Source organism: Rhinolophus hipposideros (assembly GCF_964194185.1).
Source record: "Rhinolophus hipposideros genome assembly, chromosome: 13".
In the NCBI taxonomy this organism is placed as follows: domain Eukaryota; kingdom Metazoa; phylum Chordata; class Mammalia; order Chiroptera; family Rhinolophidae; genus Rhinolophus; species Rhinolophus hipposideros.
The window spans coordinates 12,354,410-12,377,655 of record NC_138059.1 but is presented as its reverse complement, the minus strand read 5'-3'; the positions used below and the strand labels follow the sequence as shown (position 1 = coordinate 12,377,655).

Sequence of the window (23,246 nt, the reverse complement as noted above, 5' to 3'; positions counted from 1 at the left end):
GAGTGTGGAAAGTAATCTCAAAGGGGTAATTGATGTCTTTGTTTTTCATTAGAAGTATTACGGAAGGTAGGGGAAGTGAGGTGGATGGACTCAGAGCAGAAATCTCCTGTTAACAGGCTGATTCATAAACTGTTCTGTATGTCATTTCATCCTCATCGGTGCAGAGACTTTGGTGGGACACTCATTACCTGTCTCACTTCACAAGTGATACATTGAAGCAGGAACACAGGGTTCTGTGAATGGCTGAACTTATGGGCTATGCCCTGTCTGAGGTCCCTGGCTGAGGGGCAAAGGGGCTGGAGTCCAGCTGGGATTACTCTTGCCAAGCCCTGTGCTGGCAGCCCTGCTTCTCCCCCAGAGGGACACTTTTTTTTTTTTTTTTTTTGCATTTGCACAGAGATGCTGCCAGGGCTTGCAGACATGTTTAAGATTACCTGGAGAGGCAATGGCTGAGTGAGAGCCAGGGCTGGAACTAGGACACTCTGACTTAGATATGAAATGACATTCCTGTCCCTCATCCCTTACTGTTTTCCTAAGTGGTTCCATGACAGAATGTCACAATGTTTACAGAAGTGAAGAGATGGGAAAGAACGCTCTGAGCATGCCAGTGTGTTTATCCTGGACTGAAAAAGGAGTGTCATTTGGTCCAAATAACAGTGGTATCTGGGGGGAGGTTGGGGAGTAGCTGCTGCAGTGGAAGAGTATTGAGCCTCCTGTTAAGAACGAAGGTGATATTGAGACTTAATTTTTTTTCTTTTTTGCTTAACAAATGATGTGGCATAAAATGTCCATATCAGATACACCACCATCAGCAGGATAAAGTCACCATCCCCTGAATCCTTCCAGGAACCACTGTTAGCCATGTTGGTTATCTTTCCTGATCTGAAGAGAATTCGGTCTTGTTCCTCGCAACCGCAAGGTGTTTGCTATCGGAGTGAAGGAATCATGTGATGTGATTTTTAAAAAGGGAAAAAGAAAAGAAAAGAAAAGAGTTTGGAATTTTCCCCTCTGTGGAGCTGGGACTGCCCCCACAATGGACACATTCATCAGTGACTCCCAGTGTTGATGCAGCAATTGTCCTTGGATTGTTCTGATGAGCTGGGTAACGAAACTTTCTGGAATGTACACTGAACGGACATTCCACATCCATTGTTCATTGTTATCAGTTAGGCAACTGACTTTAGGGCCTTGAGCCTGTTTGCCAATCAAGAGATTTTGGTTATTTTTTTGAAACCTGAGACCTCGGAGTTGAACTTCCCCCTAAAGCAAGTCTGAAGGAATACGAGTCAGACACCAAATGTGCAGGGGTGCAGGGGACTCCAGGATGGGGACAGAAATGTTTGTGAGAGTTTTAGCGAATTACACAGATAATCCACTTGCTTTCAACTACAAGGCATGATGAATTTGTTTGTCCGTTTGCTTTTTAACAGGTTTGCGCTTACACTCAGGAGACACATAAAAAAGACAAAATGTTAGAAGCTAATAAAAATGATTGCAGCTGTCTGGGCTTTCAGCCCACATAAATCCAAGTTTCAATATGGTTCTGCCCTTTAGCAGCCATGTGAACATGGACCATTAACCTCTAGCCACTGTTTTTTCATCTGTAAAATGGGGGCAATGTCTGCCTGGGAAGATCTGAGGCTTCCATGAGACAGTATTTCGAGTGTCAGAGATATAGAGGAGCCACAGAAATGCTAGTCCTCCCTCTGCTTCTTGGGGCACCTCTTGGATTTTTGTCTTACAGTGATATTTAGATTTTCAATTCTGTATATTTTGGTTCACCATGTTGAGAGAGAGAGAGAGAGAGAGAGAGAGAGAGAGAGAGAGAGAGAGAGAGAGAGAGAGAGATCTTCCAATACCTGGCATTGTGATATATATCTCCAATATAGACAGCACCGTGTTTATAATGTTTATAATAGGTGGCCATTGAGGATATAATAGTCAAGTTTAAGAACAGGGTTTTCTAGTCAGACTGGATTTAAATACCAGAGTGACTGCTTATTACTTGTGTGACCTTGGGCAAGTTTGGGAACCTCTCTGTGCTGTAGTTTCCTTATGGCAAAATGTGCCTATTATGACAATAGTGTCTACCTCCTAGGTTTCTTGTGAGAATTTAAATGAAGTCATTCATGCAAAGCATCTACAATGAAGCCTGGCAGAGATCATGTGTGTCGTAAATGTAAACCATATTTGTTGAAGGCAAAACAGCAATGAACTTTCCAGAATATTTTAAACACTTTTCTACTTGAGAGGTTTTCATCTTGTCAGTGGTACTCTAATGACCAATCTTTCATTGATCACTTGCAATTCGAAGCTAGAGTTCCAGGCATGGATTGCACACAGGGCAGTTAAGTGATTAATAATTCAGGCTGTGCAGTCTGGGTGACTCGGGATGACACCCCAACGCCACACTTTGTTAACTTGTCTATTTGACAAGGGTGATAATTCACACCTCAGGGAGTGTGTCATGCAGCCCTGCTTGCCATCGTGCCAGACTGTCAAGCTCAAAATGGAACCAAATACTATTAACTCCACGAAAGGCCCTACCAGTTGTATTAATAACCTGGGAACATTCAGTCTTGGTTTTCTTCCTTCTAGCATGTCTACATATCCCTTCTCTGTGTCTCTATGTTCCTGCCTCTAAAACAAGGAAATGAATGATCCGTTTTTCTGGAGGGAGGAAGCATAGAAACAAACTGAGATGGGATGAGGCTGGGAATCAGTGTCAGTCCCCTGGACAGAAAGAATGCTGAAAACACCCCCTCTGTGAAATGACTAGGGGACGTGCCAGCATCTGTATATGGACTGCCCAGGAGAAAGGTCAGCTCTTGTACGAAGTTCTGATATCCTCAGCCGGAAGGGCCAGAATAGAGAAACTGACACCTAACCAAAAACTTCTGTCCCAGTATAACTGAAGGAAGCCTTAACTCTTATGATCTAAAGGGAACATTTAGAGATAATCTTCCTCCAGCTGGCAGCAAACTCTGGGGATGGAGTTCCTGAAAAGGTTAGCTGAAGGACATGGTTTGCAAATTGGTTGCTTTGTATATTGTATAGGAACCAGCATTTCCCAGGACCCAGCCTTAAGTATACACATATTTAAGTACACTCCTACTTGTCAATCCTGGTGACCTGATCTTCTATTTGGAAAGCATGAAGACTGGAAAATAAAAATATACTATCTCATGAGAGACACGTGAAGAAGTTAAAAAGCAATAGATGGCAGGCACGTTAGACTCTCCTCAGAATGGTTCCTCCTTCTTTCCCTGCTTCCTCTCCTCCCTTCTCTTTTCCCCCTTCCTTCTTCCCTTTTCTCCTTCCTCCTCTCCCATTTTCTCGCTCCCCTGCCCTCAACAGACAAGTATTGAAGATCTTTTGTGTGGCACCACTACCCCAGGTAACGGGGACTCAATGATGAAACTCAGTCCTTGTCCCCAGGGAAATAAACATGAAAACAGATAAAATGAAAATTTTGTTAGGGTACGGTAAGCGCATCGGGTGTAAATAGCTCAGAGAAGGAAGAGGGATTTTTATGGAGAAGTTGGCGTTTTTGCTGATTCTTGAAAGATATGTAGAAGTTAGGCAAGCAAAAAAGAAAAAAAAAAGAGGAAGAGGTGAGGTAGTGATGGGGGAAGGACCACCAGGGAGAGTACAGTGGGGTGTTTTCTGGGTCTGTGTACATGTGTGTTTATTATGAACTGTCACTGTGCCACTGCGGAGCAAACATGACTGACCTAAACGAGACACGGTGGTGACTTGGGCGTCAGACCTACGGTGTTTAATTAAGCTTTGCCCCTCGCTGGTTATATGATGCTGGGCAAGCTGACCCCTCTCTCTGAGCTTTTGCTGTCTGTCTTGAAAGTGGAGATGGACGTACTCATGGGTAGTGTGAGGTTTGGAGGCAGTCGTGTTCGGGACACAGTAGCACGAGCCAGATGAGAACAAGCACTCTGTTCGTGGCACGTAGGAGGTGGGACGCTCCATGACATAGGATGTAAGGGTCAGTTGTAAACGCTGAAGTATTATCAAAGTGTAATGGGAGTGGCATTTTGATTGTTTGCTCTTTCCAATGCAGTTGCCCAGAAGCCCTGGAGTGCTGCAGTCTGCTCAGTAAATATTTGAAAGTGGTTGCTTGGTATCCGGGCTCTGAGGAAGTACTGGGGAGCAGAGGGCAGAGGGCTCGTTGTACACAGATCCAAAGAGGGCTGCTGTTTGAGTTATCCTGAAATCAAGAGGAGGCTGAGAAGATGAAACATGAGGGCCAGAAGTAAAACCAGGTGGTGGCCTGGGTTGATTAAGCAGGAGAAAAATGGAGGCAGGTGAGGGTGGTGCTGGGGAGAGGCTTGGACACCCCTGAATTCTCCTCAGTGTAAGCAATGACCATTGCCACTGCTAGTGAACGGTACCTTGAGCCACAGTGTTGCAATTTGGGCTAACCTTGATTTGTATAGATTTTAAGATCATTATAGAGTTGGGGAAACTGAGGTCCAGTTTGGGAAAGAGACTTCTTTGTGGTTACGTTGGTACCCCCTTCCCAAGATATCTACGCATGATGCCCTTTCTCTCCTTATCCTTTCTAAGTCTCTATTTTCCCATCTGAAAGATGGTAATAAGAGTACCTTCGTCTTGTGGGTTGTTATAAGGCTTTGTATCAGAAGTAGTTGGCAGGATGCTTGGCAATTGGCGACTACTCAATGTCATTTTTATTATTTCCTTCCATCTTGACCTGATTCGTAAGGAGTGCTGAATGAGCCCCTGACATTGTACTTTGTGCAGCACCTTTAAAGTAACTGATTACATACTTTAGTTCTAAATCAGATGCCATTTTATACTTATCAATAAATAGTAGCAGGAGCTAACAGTTTAAGAGAAATTTATGGGAGGAACATTTAAAATTGCAAATGACAGCAAAATATACAGCACTTACTACGTGTCAGACACTGGTCCAAACAATTTACATATAATAACTCATTTAATCCTCACAACAACCATAGGAGGTAGGTATTATTACCTCTTATTTTGCAGATGAGAAAACCAAGACCCAGAGAAGTTAATAACTTGCCCGAGGTCACACAACTAGAAAGTGATGGAATTCAAACCTATATAATCTGGATCCAGAAACTCTACTATTGATCAATATTTTTTTTGTCCCTGTCAAAAAATAATTTTATTATTATTATTTTTTTAATTTAAGGGTGGAAAAACTCAGTTCAACTCTAAAATGCTGGTCTTTTACAGAAACACGATTTGAGACCTGCTACTTGTCTTCTGACCAGGGAAGCCACGAACCTTTGCATAGCCACGGGATCAATAAATGTCCTTGATGATGAGACAATAGGAAGTGAAGCTAAAAAAATGAAGGCCAGGTACCACTATTTGCAAGGCAAAGCAAACAGCCTCTCCTGTGGGTGAAGTGGGGATATAGGACAGGTATTATTGTCAAAGTCTGCTCCCAATATTCCTTCTGCGTCAAATGGAATCACCTTTTCTGCTTCTCGTCTGTAAACTTGGACTAGTTCCTGCCCTACCCTGTAGAATCTCAGGAAGATGAAACAAGTCAATGTGATTCATTGAGGCACTTATCACGATTGTCAGCATATGGAAACCACCTAAGTGTCCATCAACAGATGAATAGATTTTAAAAAGATATGGTATATAATATATATAATTCTGAATCCAGATTGTGTAGGTTTCAATTCCATACTAGCTGTGTGAAGATCATACTGAAGTCTGAAGTTTGAGAAACATTTAAGGTACCCAATCCCCTCATTTTACAGATCAGCTGAGGCCTGGTTGGTAAGTCATCTTCCCAGGGTCATCTACTTGCTTATGGAAAAACCTAAACTCCTCTCTCGCAGGATAATATATTTTTTTTAACTTCTAACTGATCACTTAGTATTTGTATTTTGAAACCAGTTAGTATGAATGCAAAGTACTGTACTATTAAAGTTCATGAATTCAGAGCCAGAAAATATCCTGGTGACATTTACACAGACATGTTTCGTAGACATTGATGGGCAATTTGAAACAGAACAGATGGGCTATTCACATCTTTAAACATGAATCTTGGGGTGATTGGTGGCATATTGTTTCATTAAGTTGATTGTTTCTTGGGCACAGTTTCCTTGGGAAAATAAATTTCATAAAAAGTCTTGCTTTTTTTGGTTTTAAATCAAAAGCCACTTAAATGCTTGTTAGAGAAAAAGTAAAACAACTAAATAGAATATATATATGGCAGTGTACTCACTTGGGTATATTTAAGTACAGTGTCAATCTTACAAGAATATTTGGTGTTTTACCATGTAGTTGTTGCTTCATTGACTAATGGCAAAGTTGATCCCCTCCCTTCTTAGATACTGTTTGTTCCCTTGGGCCACCTTTAGAAGTCTATTCATCAAGAAGGTAGACCAGATAGCTGGGAAAGTGTGTTAGGAGGGCTGAGCTCTGTTCAGCTTTAGAAGGGTGCTGAGAATGCACAGACCTGTTTGTTGCTATTGATCCATCCTTGCAGAAATGCAATTTTAAAATTAATTCATGTATGAATTAAGTATTGGCCATCAGTCTAAATGGGTAGGAATACTTGCATCGTTTGGCAAACAAGGCTGAAAATAAAGAAAACATCCACTTGGATCAGATCTCAATATATTTACTTACATATGCTGACCATGTATTATGAAAATGGAGCGAAACTTTTTAGATTCAAAAAAATGACCTTACTTCTAAATCTGGGATTATTTATGTGTTGGCATTTTCAGAACAACTTTTAATGAAGATTGGTATAGTTAGGTCATTTTCCAGAAAGATAAACGTTCTTAGGCTATGCTCTTTGGGTTACGCCTGTCGACGTGGCATTTACCAATCAAAGGTAAAAACAGGATTGGGCAGGAGGAAGGAGACCTGAGCTTAAGACTCTTCAACATCTCGTGCTCTCAAGTGGTGGGCGTGTTGTTCCTGAAGTTACTAACAATATACTCAGAAGTGCAAACAATGTGGCTGGCCTGTCATGCACTGAGCTCTGATATAGGGACACTGACTGGTGCAGCCCTTTGGGGGCTGCAGCCAAACAGAGGAGAGGTGAACAAATTGACTCATGATTGTTTCAGTCCATATCTTCCCAAGTGAGTGCTGCTTTTGTAGGCAGGCAAATCAGCAACTCAGCTGCCTCATTATTGGGTGTTTTCATAGGAAAGGCCTTTTTACTCTGGCCATCAGAAGTTACCAAGGGGCTAACAGCTTTTTGGGGGCAAACTGCTGCCTGTCAGCTGCTGTTGTCACCAACAGGAGGACAAGGGTCAAGCTTTAAGATGAGTTGGCTTTTACCCTGTGATAAGAGAGCCAATCAGTGTGAGGGAATGCCAGGACCAGAGGGGCCGGAATGCATGGTTGCTGATAGAAATTCAACCAGGTAAAGACATTTTGGGGACAAGTCTTATGGGGGCATAACCTCATTTTCCCATCTAAGGTCTGTGTCTAATGAAGTGTTTCTCAACCAACGAGGAGCAATTTAGCTTCCCTGGGGACATTTGGCAATGTCTAGAGATATTTTTGGTTGTCACAAATAGGGGAGTGCTACTGGTATCTAGTTATAGAGGCCAGGGATTCTGCTAAACATCCTACAAGGCACAGAATAGTCCCTCACAACAAAGAATGATCTGGCCCCAAATGTCAGTAGGTGCCAAGGTCTAATGAGCTAAGGGTCTACAACCCTGGCCTAATGGTTGTAATAATTCTGTCAACACATTATTTTAAAAGGTGTTGAGAAGGCTGAGCTTCTCCTGGTAAGTGGCACATAGATATGGATGAAAGCAAAGTCCCCAGTCACAAAAAGAAAATTGCTGTGGTTACCGAAAAGGGAAGATTAGAAGTAGACCCTGATGTCTTTCTTTCTTTAGTTTTTTAATTTTGTTTCAAAGTGACTCAGATGACAAATCTCACAGTGCAGAGATAAGGTAACTAGGAAGACGAATTTGAGTTCAAGTTGGTCCAAAGGGGAGAAGCCTGTCATCACCCCTGTGTCTCTGCGTCGCATTTGTGGCGGACATCACAGCCTCCACTGGCAGCTTCAGCTGGCTCGTTCTTGGGGGCCCTTTAGTACAGTGTTGGGCTGGAGAACTCAGAGTTTCTTTTAGAGGCAGAATAGCACGCATTGTCTGGAAACAAGATTTTGTGTCCTGGGGAAAATGATTGCTTTGAGGTTGTCCACAGAGTGTTTGGGGAGTTAGAGACCCCTGAAGAGTGTTAAACCTCCAGATATCCAATTACTGCTGTGTTTTGCATCAACAAAAGTGAACCTGGAAGGTAGTGTGGTTGTGGGGAGATGACGGCTGTTTCTCAACCGTGAAAGAAACCATGCCTTCAAGACTTATGAAAAATGAAGCACTTTTCTCATTAGAAAAGAATTATCCATTTCCTTCTTCTATTGCCAAAGGCTGGTTTTGTGTTTTTTTTTCCAATTCAATGAGAGTATGAACTTGGGATTCATTGCTTGCAGGAAAAAAAGAAACTAGTATACTCTGCGATCCTCAAGAGTCAATGATAAGTGGGCAGATGGAATTGAATAAAGAAAATATTGGGGGCTGAGCTGGGTGGGCCATTGCTCATCAAATAGTGCTGTGTAGTGGGGGCATAAGCAATAGTATGAACAAGTTCAGATTTGCTGAAATGGAAACAAGATGAAATAGCTAAATTTGCTTTGAGCAAATTTCTGTCTCAATCAGAATCAAAGCAATGACTGTTATTCTTTCCCCTGGTAAGAGAGTTTAAGTATGCATTGGATCAAAACCTATTCATTATTAAATTTTTATCTTCCTTTTCATTCCCACCACAGCTATCTAAACCCTCATCACCGGAAGGAGATTTGGATCATTTCACTGCCTTTCCATCTGATCTTCAAGTCTTTATTCTCTTCTTATTTCAGTCCATCCAACAGTAGCAGCAGCAGTAACGGAAGTAATATTCATAAGAATTGTGATAAGAAAGCAATAATGATAAAGCAATATCCCCCACCCCTAAGGAAAAGTAAGGCCAAACTTGGCCACAGTGAGAGTCCAAGGAGTAGGAACATGACCCAACCCAGTCAGAATTTTCCCTGACATTTTATATGTATATGCCTAGAGAAGGAAACTCTTGTCTTTGAAGTTGTTAATCTATGTGGGGCCATAGAATTCTCTGTGGAGCGGAACTATCTGTGGCCATGCCTCCCACTTCTCAACAGCTCCTTTTACCTCCCACAGGAAAGGCTCATTTTCAGTGGGAGAGAATGAGGCCAACACATAGAAAGAAGGGGGGGGGGGGAGAGAGAGAGAGAGAGAGAGAGAGAGAGAGAGAGAGAGAGAGAGAGAGAGAGAGGTAGCACAGCCCTGGGGATGAGTCATGGCAGTTGGTCTGAGGATGGGCTTTTGATGAATTCTGGCCAATGAGATAGAAAGGGATGTCTGCTGGGACTTTCCAAAAAGATTTTCCTCACTGACAGGGGTGTGTGTGGTACATGAGGAGAAAGGCACTTTTTCCTCTCTCCCCTTCTTTCGTGCTTGTGACCCTATCATGTGAGATCATTCATTTGAACACATGACCGTTATCTCATACCCATGAAGGGAGACATTGCCAGCATATCCAGTGTGGCAGAATGGAAAGGCAGACAGAGCCTGGGTCCTTCATCAACTGCTGAACCAACACTGGAATCCCCTCCTTTTAGACTTCCTGTTAGAGTTGATGATTAAATGTCTTTGTTATTTAAACTGCTGTTAGTCCAGTAGTCTGCTATTTGTAATCCAACACATGCTCTCTTAAAAACAAAGCAAACAAAAGCGACTGAGTTCATACCTCCCAAATTACCTCAAGCCCAGATCCAGCTTCTTGCTAGGCATTACACCCAGGTGTACCACCGATATCTCAGACTGAGCTCATGCTCTCACTTTGCAAACCTCCATTCTGCTTTATTCCCCGGACTCACTCACCACCTGGGTGCACAAGCCAGATACCTGGGAGTCACTCGAGTCTGTGTTGTCCCTCACCTGCCACATCCAATTGGTCAGCAAGTCATGTTGATTTGACCCTTCAGCCTGCCTTCTCCAATTCCATTGTCATTGTTTTACTTGGGGACAGAGGTTCCTCCTCGTCTTTCTCCAGGGCCAGTGCCTCCCAAGGGCTTTCCTTGCCTTTGATCGTGTATCTCTCGAAATCTTTCTCCACTGGCTTCCAGCATGCTCCATCCAAAGGACAGCTCTGACTTTTTCATTCCCTTGTCTGAGATCCATTAAGCCTTCCCAATTGCCTGAGGTAGTGGTTCTAAAAGTGTGGTCTCTCATTTCTTCTGCACAGAATTATTCCCTCCACTGTCTAATTTCGGAGCTTTGTTACAATGGATACATTTCTATTAATGCATCCATCACACATTATTTTAATTATGTATTTGTTTGCCTCCGTTGCTGACTGTGGTCTTGAATCTTATTCCTCCTTTTATCTACAGAGCCTCGAATAGTATCTGCCTCATGGTAGTTTCTCTAAAAGAATATGCTAAATGGACTGCAAAGATGGAATGTGGTTTCCTTCCTCTAGGCTGGCAGAGGGACCCCTCTCCCTGCCTTTTCTCTTATGCAGCTCTAGGATGAGAGGTGGGAGAGGGTAGCCTGGGGCATGGTGGAGCGGGGAGCAGAATGGGCCAGTTCTCTGGGTTGCATTTGGTGTGAGAAGCCTGGGGAGGAGGGCATAGCACTGAGTAGGCTTTAAATGGCATCATCCAGGCATTTCTGTAGGCTGACTGGTAGGAGTGTGCCCCATATACAAAGCTGGGGCACAGCTCTAGCCTAGACCTGTGAGAGGCTTTGCTTCCACGTTGCTTCTCAAACTTGAGGGAACATCAGAGTCACCTGGAGGGCTTGTTTGGTTGTAGATTGCTGGGCCCTACTCCCAGAATTTCTGACTCCACAGATCTGGGGTGGGGTCCAATAATTTGCATTCCTAATGAGATCCTAGATTATACCAGTGATGCTGATCTGGTGACCACATTTGGGAATCATTGCACTGGAAGAAAACGTGATATTAGACCCACGGTTCTCAACTTTGCATACGTTAGAATCATTTGGGGAGATTTGTAAAATCCAGCTGTCAGGACCTTACCTACACATTGGTGTTGGGGTGTGACTGGACATAGGGATTTGGACTCCAACAGAGCAGAACATTGGTTTAAGGCTCATTTAGAAAATGTAATGAATTGATGAATTCATCAAACTTTTATTGAGCATTATCTACGTGCCAGGCATTACGTCAGTAATGGGTGTGCAAAGATGAACAAGACACAAGTCCTACCCCCAGAAAGCCATGAGGGCAGCTGTATAAACAGTTCTAAAACCAAGTTAGAGGGGAATGATGGTGTTATACACGGAGTATGATGGAAGCACTAAGAAAGAGCATCTAATCCAGCTTAGAGGAGATGGAGGAAGCGCAGGATGGGGATAGAGAGGAGATGATGAGGGGATGACCCACTTCAGTAGTTTCAGAAATCCCAAGAGTTTAGCTTTTAGGTGTCATATGAGCCTTTCTTGAACCCAATGCATAGTGTGAAGAACTTCTACCTAAATCCAAATCCATGCTTCACCTCTTACTAGACGTACAACCTTGGACCAATTACCTAACCTCTCTTTGCCTCACTTCCCCCCTTTTTAAAATGGAAGTAATAACAGTAATCTCCCTCATGGAATTTTGGGAGGACTAAATGCCACCACATACGTGGAGTGTTTGGTAGCGTGAAGAGTTCAGACATCATGGACCACGGCCAACACCCTCAGAACAGCTCAGTCTAGTAAGCACCTGATAACCATCCGTCATTATTACCATCCTTTCAGAAGGCCCCCTTTGAACCTACATTCTGGCCCATCATCCCTGGGAGTTTTGGTTCTTGTCGCTGTGTGGTGGAGCAGACAAGCCAGCGTGCCTTGGGATGCATTACGTCCCATCCCCTCCCCTACACTGAGTGACCCCAGGCTCCTATGACTTTAGAGTTCTTGGGTCAGTTTTTCAGTTTGTATATTCTTCCTTCTGTCAGTGTATTTGTCCTTGGCAGTCTTTTTTCCCACCTCTTTAAAATCACTGTTTTTCATGTACCATAGACAAGAAACCCCTAAAGCCAAGATGTATAACTGTGTCTAACCCACAGCCAGACTTCGAATGGGAAGCCAGTATTTAAATAAAGAAGGTATGCTTTAGTGCCTGTCATGTTTTGACATCAGAGGTCCTTTTCATTTTCTCGTGCACTCAGGGTGGTGTTCTAAAGGACTAACTTTCTGGGATAAAAGATTTCCTGACAGGAGAAGTATGACTGCCTGGTCTAGGCTGGTTTCTGCTTGGGGTTCACTATGTTTCTTTGGGTTTGGGGTCACAGTTGAATGCACACTCTCAATTAACACCATAGCTACTTTTATACCAAATTCCCAGTCACATTTTGACCTGCCTCCAGAGCCTCCTTCTTTTCTCAGGAATCCAGACCTATTTCCCTCTGGTCATGCGGCTTCCAGGTGTTCCTGTCTACCTTCATCTGAGCTCCTCTGGTGTTCACCTGCCATAAGTCCCAAACTGTTCTCCCTTTTAGACAATATTTATGTTGGCTGAAGGATGGCACAAGGAAGTCATAAATGTGGCATATACACAAACACCATGGCGGCTCGCTGAGCAGATGTTCTCACATTTACGCATTGGTTTTCATTTGTGGGCACTCACAATGACAGCTGCTTTCGTGAGCACTGTGCTGATCTGTTCTTGTGAGGATGGTGGCACGCTCTGGTTCAGTGTTACTTGAACCCTGCTACCCATTACCATCGCCCGGGGAGCATGTACAAATTCCGGTGCCCAGGCCAACTACCGCAACAATTAATTCAGACTCTCTGGGTGTGGGACTCAGGCATCAGTGGTTTTTAGAACTCCCCAGGTGATTCCAATGTGTTGCAAGTTTGAGAACTCGTTCCCTAATCCAGTGTTCCCAGACTTTAACATGCGTAAGAATCATTGAGAGTCTTATTAAAATGGAGATCAGTTCAGGAGTTCTGGGTGGGCCTGAGATTCTGCATTTCTGACAAGCGCCCAGGCAATGCGGACGCTGGTACTAGTCTAAGGTCCACACTTTGAGTAGCAAGGCTGTAGTCCTGTCTAATTCCTGTTCATCAGCCTTGAAAATAATTTTCCAGAACTCACAAGTCTTCTTAAGTTTGTGATTGTTTTCTCACATTTATCAGTAGGTCCCGTATATTTTGCTCCCTCTCTATTACTCTGCCGATACCCAACAGCCATAGTCTTAAGGCAAAGTCATCTCATTATTGATCTCAATACTCTCTTTTCCACAGGACTCATACAGTAGAATAGACAGTCATCTAGCTAAGCCTGAGCAGAGTTTTCAGTGGATCTTATTTTTCTGTCTATGCACAAAACTCACTGAGCACAAGGACATGTTTTCCAGGCTAAGCAGACTCTTTGAACATTATGTAATTTAGCAGATGATAATAACCCAATGTCTTCAGTTTTTACTGCTCCAAATAGGCTAGTCACAAACACTAGGTCTTCAGTTCAAAAAAATCATTCATGATGACAAAAGGATTGGGGGAAAGCACAAAGCAAAAAAAGTAATTTTCAGTTTTCAGAATTGGCTAGGATTCCATATTACAGTACCTTGGAAAATGTGATTTCCTGGCCAAGACTCTATTGGCTTTAGACCACTGTTTGCCAAATAGTTATCTGTGGACCCTGGTCTGTGGACATATTCTTGGGAATTCAAAACTTTCCTAGAAGGCTTTTAAAATAGTGTAGGTAATGCTGATAATAAAAATTAGCATAAAGACATTGGATAATCGGGATGACCAAGAGCTAGCATATGATGTCAGAGCCTGCATTTGGGTATCTATTTATGATTCTGTATGCCAAATAGTCATATTTTAATTGTTGCAGGCTAATGATAAAAGAACAAAGAACTGAGGGAGGTTTAATATAAAAATCATGCATTTTAGCCAAGAGAACGCCCAGTCGTATTACAGGGAGTTTTACAAACAAATGTTTCGTGGTAGTGTGTGGATGGAGAAACATGATAGGAGAACTAAGAAGTCATGTCATGTTTTAGACGTACAGCAACTCAGAAGAAATCGTACCAATCAGGATGATTTTTACATTGAGCATGAGCATTTAACCTCAGCAAAGTAACATTGTCTATTACACGAAATCAATAACATACATTTACACATCCTCGACTTCTATCTTACTAGTATTTAATTTCGTAAATTTGTTTTGTTGTGTAGTTGCTTCAAAATTCCAAGCGTTGTAGTTTTAAGTTTGTACCTATTCAAGTCACTTTCTAATGGAAATAATTTAAGTCATTACTGGGACAAATTTTTTTTTTGTCCTTTAAAAAGGTTTTGCATTTACTTATTTAGAAACACAGTCTTAGCACGTATTCATTCCTTGGGCACATGTTAAATTCTATTAGTATTTTCAAAAACCTCCTAATGGCCATAGTGTAACATCATGCTGTCCATTTTAAGACACTGATAAGGGGACACCGTTAGGGAACGTAAGCTCAGGCCCTAGATTACATTTTCATGTTAGCTGCAAATAGTGGAGCAAATATTTTCGGGGGAGTATTTTCCCTGCATGGAAGTAATGCGTGATGATGACATTTTCAGACTAGAGGATTGTGAAAGGTTCAATATAACAAGTCATTGGAGAATAACACTGGGTCCATGAGAGAGCCTGATCATACGTGTGACTTAGAGGGGGGAAAAAAAGTGCTTACAGGCTGATGGGTCTCAGGCGGTCCACTCCCTGACAGGCGGCTGAGAGGCTGCACTGCTGTCACGGAGTGTTGGCTGTCCCCTTTGGGCAACTGTTGACTGCCTTCTGACAGGGAGTAAGACTGGCTCTGAGGGTTCAGAAAAGAAACATATGAAAACTCTAGACCACTCACAAAATTCAGCTGTCCCACCCGGTTGACTTTCAAGGGATGAAATGCAGGGGCAAATGCTTGTTCCTGAGCTCCTCTGCATCTATCAGAAATATTTTAAAGTAGGTTTCAGTTTCTTTGAAAGATACTCTGAATGGAAGGCTCATGATCTTGGTTAGTATAAAAATGTTACTTACAGATGGCTTAAAAAAATAACACCTCTCTAAGGACGAGATTTGTAGGTTTGCAACCCTCTGAGGGCAAGTTCAATTTATACCAAAGGAAAAAAAACCATATAAACAAAGACATAGCTTTCAGAAAATTTTGGAGTTTTATTCTCTTTGCTCCCAGTGTACACACAATAAATCATTCTCGCACTGGGAAGCTATAGTAGGTGCAAAAAAACCTTAATAAATTCTTATTGCAACAGCTTCAGTTATGCGGTTTTTCAATGTAAAACATCAAGATTTAACTCTGACCTGCCTTGTGCATAGTTGGTTCCAAATGATAACAGTTTAGTCCATTTTTAGTCATTAATAGTTTATAGACATGCACTTCACATGAGCCTAGACATTGCAGAAGAAAAATAAAATATTTGATCCAGTCCATGAATATCTGAAAATATCTGGATGTTTGATGCTTAAATAATACTGGAATACTGAAAGATGAAAATCTTTCAATCCAAGTTACATGGTGTTGTAGGAATATTTTTATCTTGGTCTACTGGTATTTGCGACAAGAACCTGTTGCCCCCATAAGACTCTGATGGGCAGAGTATATGAAATTTTGTGCAACTTTGCTACAAACGAACAGCTTTAGTCATACATTCACAAATACATATTCACCATTTTTATCCCTGCAAGGCACTATCTACTCCCTTATTTTAAACACTTCTCTTTAGCCCCTCCTAAGAGATTTTTCACTGACGGAGAAAATAGATATTCCCAGTGCATTTTAAAAGCATGGTATGCTGTTGTGAAAACCAAAATAATGGGTAATCACAATGATAAAGTATAAAAGAATCAATCATGATTTCACAGTTTAAATTTCTCCACATGCTAACCAAATTAAAACTTTGTTCATTTGATTCCCCAAAGCAATAAATACTTACATTACGATTGCCCATTTTCGGTTTTTAGAGATAGTTGTTCTGTATTTCATTAAGCGATCAGCTCTCAAAGGCCAAGTTTATAATGGTTTTCCCAGGACATAGTATCTCTAGAGTTTAATCAGTAACTTTGGCATTGAATTTGAATACATTGTTGGGGATGGGTAGGGAGTGGTCATAGCTACAAATGAGTTTAACCTGTCCAAGCTGCCTTGGCAGACCATCTTTTAAAATAAGATATTTATTAATAAATCAAGTATAGGCTTTTTAAGTTGACTAACTTATTTTTTTAAAGAATAACTTATTCACAACTGAAGGGCTGAACCTGTCTCACTTCTGGGTTATTGAAAGAGCTATTCTTTTTTTTTTTTAAAGATTTTATTGGGGAAGGGAGACAGGACTTTATTGGGGAACAGTGTGTACTTCCAGGACTCTTTTTTCCCCAAGTCAAGTTGTTGTCCTTTCAGTCTTAGTTGTGGAGAGTGCAGCTCAGCTCCAGGTCCAGTTGCCTTTGCTAGTTGCAGGGGCCACAGCCCACCATCCCTTGTAGGAGTCGAACCGGCAACCTTGTAGTTGAGAGGACGCGCTTTCACCAACTGAGCTATCTGGGAGCTCAGCGGCAGCTCAGCTCAAGGTGCCATGTTCAATCTTACTTGCAGGGGACGGAGCCCACCATCCGTTGAGGCAGTAGAGGAGTTGAACCGGCAACCTTGTGGTTGAGAGCCCCCTGGCCCATGTGGGAATCGAACCGGTAGCCTTCGGAGTTAGGAGCATGGAACGGTTGCCTGAGCCACAGGGCCGGCCTCGAAAGAGCTAGTCTTGAGTATACCTTGTAATAATAATAAAAGCATTAACCAAACAAGACTGAAAAAAATCTTTCTGTTTTATTAACATCACTATTATTCGTGCAGAGAATCTTTTTGAGGGCTACACTGAGTTACACTAACATTCTTTTTATAATTTAGTTAGTTTTTAAATTTAAAAAGTAATATGTATAGATGGTAAATTTCTTTTCTAGTAGTATGAATAGGTATCATTAAAAGTAAGCCAACTGACCTCCCAGTTCTTCCTCCCTGCGGTTTCTTGTGAATCCTTCCAGAAATGGTACATATACACAGCTATGTATGTCTCTTTCTCTCTGGCTCTCTCTCGACTATTTTTTTTCTCAACAAATGAGTTTGTACAATGCATTCTATTCCATGCCTTGTATGCTTCATATACTAAAGAGGTACATGTCATTGGCACATTTTTTCCCCCAGTGGCCACATGGTAATTTATTGTCGGTATGAACAAAAACTTATTTCATCCGTCCACTATTCAAGGTCATTTAGGTTCTTTGGTCTTCTGCATGAATCTTTGTATATGTGTCCATGTTTATCTGGAGAATAAAATCTTAGAATGCAATTGCTGGCCAAAGAGTATGTGCATTTAAAACCCCAATAGATGTTGCCAAGTTGTCCCTTTCACAGATACAAAAATGCTGAACCACTCTCAAAGATCAGCTGACCCATGGGGCTGGCTTCCAAAAGACGAAATGTGTACCCCTACTGTGATAACACGTCAGTGCTCATCTCCCCACATACTGGCCAACACTAAACATTATCAAAGTTTTTCATTTCTGCCAATCTCAGAGATGAAAAATGGTTATCTCACTATTTAACGTACATTCCTTTCCTTTGATATTCTTAAAATATGTCTCATTCCTTAAAAGCCATTTGTATGAATTTTTCTGTGGTCTGCTTATGTCTTTTATTTTTATTTTGAGTTATTAGTCCTTTCATGATTTATTTGAAACAGCACTTGGTTTCTAAGACATAGGCTTTTGTCAAGTGTAACAATTATTTTTCCCCAATTTGTTGTTAGTCTTTTTTCTCTGAGTATGGTTTAAGTGTGTATATATGTGTGAAGAAAGTGTTAGTTTATGTTTTTAAATATATCAATCTTTTTCTTCTTTGGCTTACTTAGAAAACCATCTCTGCATTAAGATGATTAAAACTTCTTGTACATTTTCTTCATGTTATTTTAATGACTTCATTTTTTAAGACTTACATCTTGGATCCATTTGGAATTGATTTTAATATAGTGTAAGGAAGGAAGGAAGTCAGCTTTTTCTTTTGGTTATTCAATCGATCCTAGATAGTTAATAAATGATTCCTCTTTTCTCCTCTGTTCTAAGATGCCATCTTTATTTTATGCCCAAATTCCCACGTAACATAGCATGAAAATTCTGATAGGTTTATTAAATTCTGATTGCATGTATTTATTCTTTTGTCCTTTAACCTAGATTTATTGAAAGCCATGGGTGTGCTGATTGCTAGGACTGAAATAGTGGACAAGGTGGATATGAATTTTCTCTTCTTAGAACAGACAGTCAAGTGAAGGAGCCATAGGAGAAGCAAACCGTTGCAAATTGTTGTATGGGCTGTGAAGATAATAAGAAGGACACTGTGGTAGAAGCTAACGTGTGTATGTGTGTGTGTGTGTGTGTGTGTGTGTGTGTGTGTGTGATTTATTTTAAATAGAGGCAGTGCTCTTCAAGAAGCTAACATTTAAGCTGTCAGGATGAGAAAGAGCCCATCATTTGAAAAAGAGAAGTATTCTAGATCAAACGCTCTTAGTTTGTACTAAGGCTCAGTAACAGGAAAATGCTTTGCAAATTAGGAGAAATGAAAGATGGTCAAAGAGGCTGGCATCTGTGAGCCAGGCAGGATGATGGGTGCAAGAAATACGGTGGTGAACAAGACAAAACTCATCTCCAGGAATTGACAGTGGAGGGGGGGAGAAGACAAGAAGATGGAAGTTAACAACTAATGCTTTGACCCTTAACTGGTCTTTTGTCTTTAGTGTTTAATTTGTGCTCTGTAGTTCACTGTCACCTTTTCGCAGCCCTGGACTTCCCGGGGCCAAGTCCTTCCTGCCCCACCTTGGTGCTGGCTTTGGAGCTGACCTCTGCATCATTAACCCCTCCTAGAACCCTCAATCAGTGACGTCTCCCTCCCTCCCTTCCTCTCCTGCCCTAGGCTGTAGAAGCTCAAAGTTCAGGAGGAACTGGGCAATTTCATGTGCTGTGTTCAATGTGGAGATAAGTCCTGTTCCAGGGTGCTGAGTTACTGAGCACAGGAACTGTGTAAAGGAGAGATATGTACAGTTTATGGCTCCAGGGAGGTGAAAGATACAAAGCGTAGAGGCCAAGTAAGAACCTGACATACGTTTTTATTTTTCTAGATCACCACCACTATAGCCAGCTCTTGATTATTTAAATTTGCCCATAGTCAAGTGTGGATTTGACTGAAACACAGCTCTGTCTAGTGTCATCTCCTCCTTTTCTCCTTCCCCAGTTGGATGGGTATGTAGGAAGGTGGCTGGGATAATTCTAAGCAACAGCATGGATAGGAAGGGGAATTCCTATGAGCCTCGGCCATTTCTGGTAGGATGTCATGGTTGGAGGCCCAGAGGGAAGAAGAAGTACTGCCTGAGAAGGAAGAGTGAGAAGTTATGATGGGGGAAGAGAAGGCTCAAGAAGAGTGATGGGAGCAGTTTAGGGTGTTTTTTTTTCTCTGTATCATTATAAATATTTATTGATTCTAAATTACACAGGTGCTGTGTAATACCTTCCTTTACTAGACTGGGCCTATTTATTTACACCTCGTGGGTTTTGGTGGTCCTCCACGTAGGAATGCTAACCAAAGTTCTCCTTTCCTTCTAAGAGTGTTGATACCAAGTCATCAAAGCAATCTTGCCAAAGAGAGTCTTTCCTTCTGTACCGCCCACCAAGGTTAAGTTTGTAACACTTCTTAAAAATATTACGTATATATCTGTTAGGGTTTATATTATATCCCCTCCACAAAAGACACATTGAGGTCCTAGCCCTCAGAACCCGCGAACGTGACTTGACTTGGAAATAGGGTCTTTACAGATGTAACCAAGTTAAGAGGAGGTCTTTCGGGTGGTCCTGAACCCATTAAAACTGGTTTCTCTGTAAGAAAAAAATGCCACATGAAGACACCGACACGCAGAAGGCCGTGTGAAGACAAAGGCAGACACTGGAATGATTCAACAGCAAGGCAATGAATGCCACCACACACCAGGAAGAGGCAGAGAAGGATCTTCCTCTACAGGTTGCAGAGGAAGAATTGTCCTGCCGACACCTTCTTCGTGGACTTCTGGCCTCCAGGAATGTGAGACGATACATTTTTGTTGGTTTCATCCACCCAATTTGTGGCACTTTGTTATAGCAGCCCGAGGAAACATCAAAACCAAACACACAGACAAAGAATTAAAAAACCTTCACCAGCTGGTATGATTCTCACAGCAAACACATTATGCTGTATAACTTGTATTTAGTAAAACTTCTATTTAGAAATACGTTGGGAAAGTCTCATATTACATAAGATCACAAGTATTTCAGATTATTTTGTCGCCATACAGTATTCAAAATAACAAAAGTGCATAGACGCTAATTTTCTAAATAGAACAGTCAAGTTGAACACTTGCCTAATCTTTCTGCAAGGAGAATTGATAGTATTTTGTTTATTTAGTGTAACTTAGAATCGAAAAATGATAGTTGATTTTTGGACTGATATTTTCCTCTTGTATAAACAAAAGCAAAATGTTAATATTTTGTCTGTTTATCATTTTCCCCCTCCGCATTATTCAATAAATTCCCAAGAGCAGAGACAGGTCTATTGCTTGACAAAACCCGACAATGTTTATGCAATTTCTGCTTAATAAAAGTCATTGCTTGATTAAGACAAAATGACTGAAATCTGCAGGAAATTATCTTTGCTGAATACAACTCTATTTCTATACGTCTATACTTTCCAATGGTAAAAAGCTTGAAAGTAACACATTTCATCTTGTAAGCCTAAAAACAAAAATCTCAGTTGGTTAGAGCACGAGCTCTCAACAACAAGATTGCTGGTTCAATTCCCACATGGGATGGTGGGCTGCGCCCCTTGCAACTAAGATTAAAAACTGTGACTGGACTTGGAGCTGACCTGCGCCCTCCACAACTGAGCCATCCGACCACCCCTCTGGCAGCTCAGCAACAGCTCAGTGGCAGCTTGTTGCCTTCAATCTAGTTGTGGAGGGCACAGCTCACTGGGCCATGTGGAAATCGAACCAGCAACCCTGTTGTTCAGAGCTTGTGCTCTAACCAACTGAGCCATCCAGCCACTCTTAAAATGTATTTGTGGGGGATAAGATACTAAAAAGTACATTGGAAGCTAAGGTATCACTGAAATGCTAAATGGCATCGGAGAGAAGGCATGTTTCGGAAGCTGGGAAAGAAGCAATGCTGGCATGAGGGAGGAATAAGGAAGACTGTGTGGAGATGTGAGCCTTCCTCTGGGAGTCGTGGGGTGGCCAGAATTTGAAAGGGCTGTGGGAAGGGCATCAAGTTAGATGAGATGGCATTGGAAGTGGTGAACGCCATTCAGGGGATGATCAGGAGGCCACCACGAGTGGGGTGTGTTGAGGGCTGAGGGAGAGTTGGGGAGACTTGGGAAGCTCATCCAGATGGGAATGCCTGCACTTGAATGTGGTGAAGGGGAAATCAACCAGAAAGCCGAGGTTTCAAACAGAAGTGACTTTAGCAGTGGGGCAATCAAGACAGGATTGCCCCAGGAGGGGAAGGGGGACGCTGAGGTGCCAGAAGGTCTGCAAAGGAAAGAGCTCAGAGGGCAGGAGGAGGAAGGAAACTGGGATTGATTGGCTGGGAAGTCAGGAGCAGAGCCAGGTCAGGGAGCCGTCCACACGGGGTGTTCAAGGCTTGAGGTGTGCAGAGTGCACAGAAGGAGAATGGAAGGCGGAGGACGGAGCTGGGAAAGCCTCTTTGGAGGGTGGTAAGGAGAAAGAGTCTGTCCAAAACGTCGGAAGGTTCATCAGAGAAAGTAATGAATCAAAAGCAAGAGAAACCCAATGAATATGTAGCATTGTGGATGCAGGCTCCTCCCCCAGGTCAGCCCTTACCCACCGTATTCTTTTTATTTATTTCCCTGTTTACATGTTCTGACCATGGAATAGGACATCCCAGGGCAGCGAATCTCTCTCCTCTTCACCTTTCTATAGCCAGAGGCTTGTACGGCACTTGTCACAGGGAAATAGCATCACCTGACTTACTACAGGTATTTTTTTGAGTAACTGAGAGCAATGAATTCTTCAGAAATGCCTCTGTCATTGGCCAGATTTTGTTATGACGAACTCCAAGTCGGGCCCTGGTGGAACTTACATTCTGTTGGGGGAAACATAAAGAAGCAAACAAAGACACAAAAACATAGGTACCGATTGGGATAGGTGTGAGGCCGTGATGGAAATAAACAGGGTGATACAAAGGTGAGCAATTGGGGGGGACCAACTGTAAGAGGGGCAGGAAGAAGAGGCCTGCTGAGGGGTGGGTTGGGGGCCAAGACCTGAAGAACAGACTCAGCATTGGAAGAGCTAGGTAGGGTGATTTCTGGCTGGAAAAAGGAGACCTTGAGGTCCTAAGGCTTTTGTACATTTGAATAACAGAAAAGTTGTCACAGTGGCAGCCTGAGGGGGGGAGAGGGTGATGAAAGGGGAGAGAAGAGAGCAGATCAGTAAGGTATTGCAGGCAAAGGTGAGGAATTGGGATTTTACCTGTAGAGAATTGCGAAATCACCTAAGAATTTCAGATAAGAGAGCTGAACATTCTGATTTAGTTTTTAAGAGATTGCCCTAGGTGTGTGTGTACGTGATGGGTCAGACGGTGTCAGGGCAGGAGAAAAGAGGCTTCTGCATTGGAACAGGTGAGAGATGCAGGTGACCTGGATGCAGAAGTGGGGTTTCCTGATACGCATAGATTTGGAAGTGGAGCCAAGAGGACTTGCAGATGGGACTGGATATGGGGACAGAGGACAGAGGAAAATTAAGGGTATCTCTCCCAGATGTGAGGCTCAAGACACCTGGTCAGGAGGTATTACCACTAATGAGGTGAGGAAGACGGGGGTGTAGGGAAGAAGTCTTGGAGCCGAGGGATCAAGATTTTTGGCTTTGAGCATATTACCTGTGAGATATTATTAGACACCTAAGTGGTGATATCACAGCGGCAGTTGGTTTTGAAAGATGCCTGGGTTGTGGATACCTTTGGGAGTCATCAGCGTATATGTAAGTTGTAAACTGGGTGGAGATCACCGATGGAGAGAGTTAGGATAGAGAAGAGCAGAGAAGAGACGGGGGCCCAGGATTGAGGCTTAGGTGTGC

The 23,246-nt window shown here is 42.3% G+C and overlaps 1 protein-coding gene across 1 annotated transcript in view; it reads right to left on the bottom strand.

Moving 5' to 3' along the window:
• ANXA13 (annexin A13) overlaps positions 1-16,078 on the bottom strand; it is a gene marked incomplete at its 5' end in the record, with an annotated part of 42,909 nt that extends 26,831 nt beyond the window's left edge. The window contains 3 exon segments of the mRNA XM_081070234.1: positions 14,771-14,896; positions 16,029-16,048; positions 16,051-16,078. Of these exon segments, the coding sequence (XP_080926360.1) occupies positions 14,771-14,896; positions 16,029-16,048; positions 16,051-16,078 (174 nt within the window).
• Between the last annotated feature and the right edge of the window lie 7,168 nt (positions 16,079-23,246).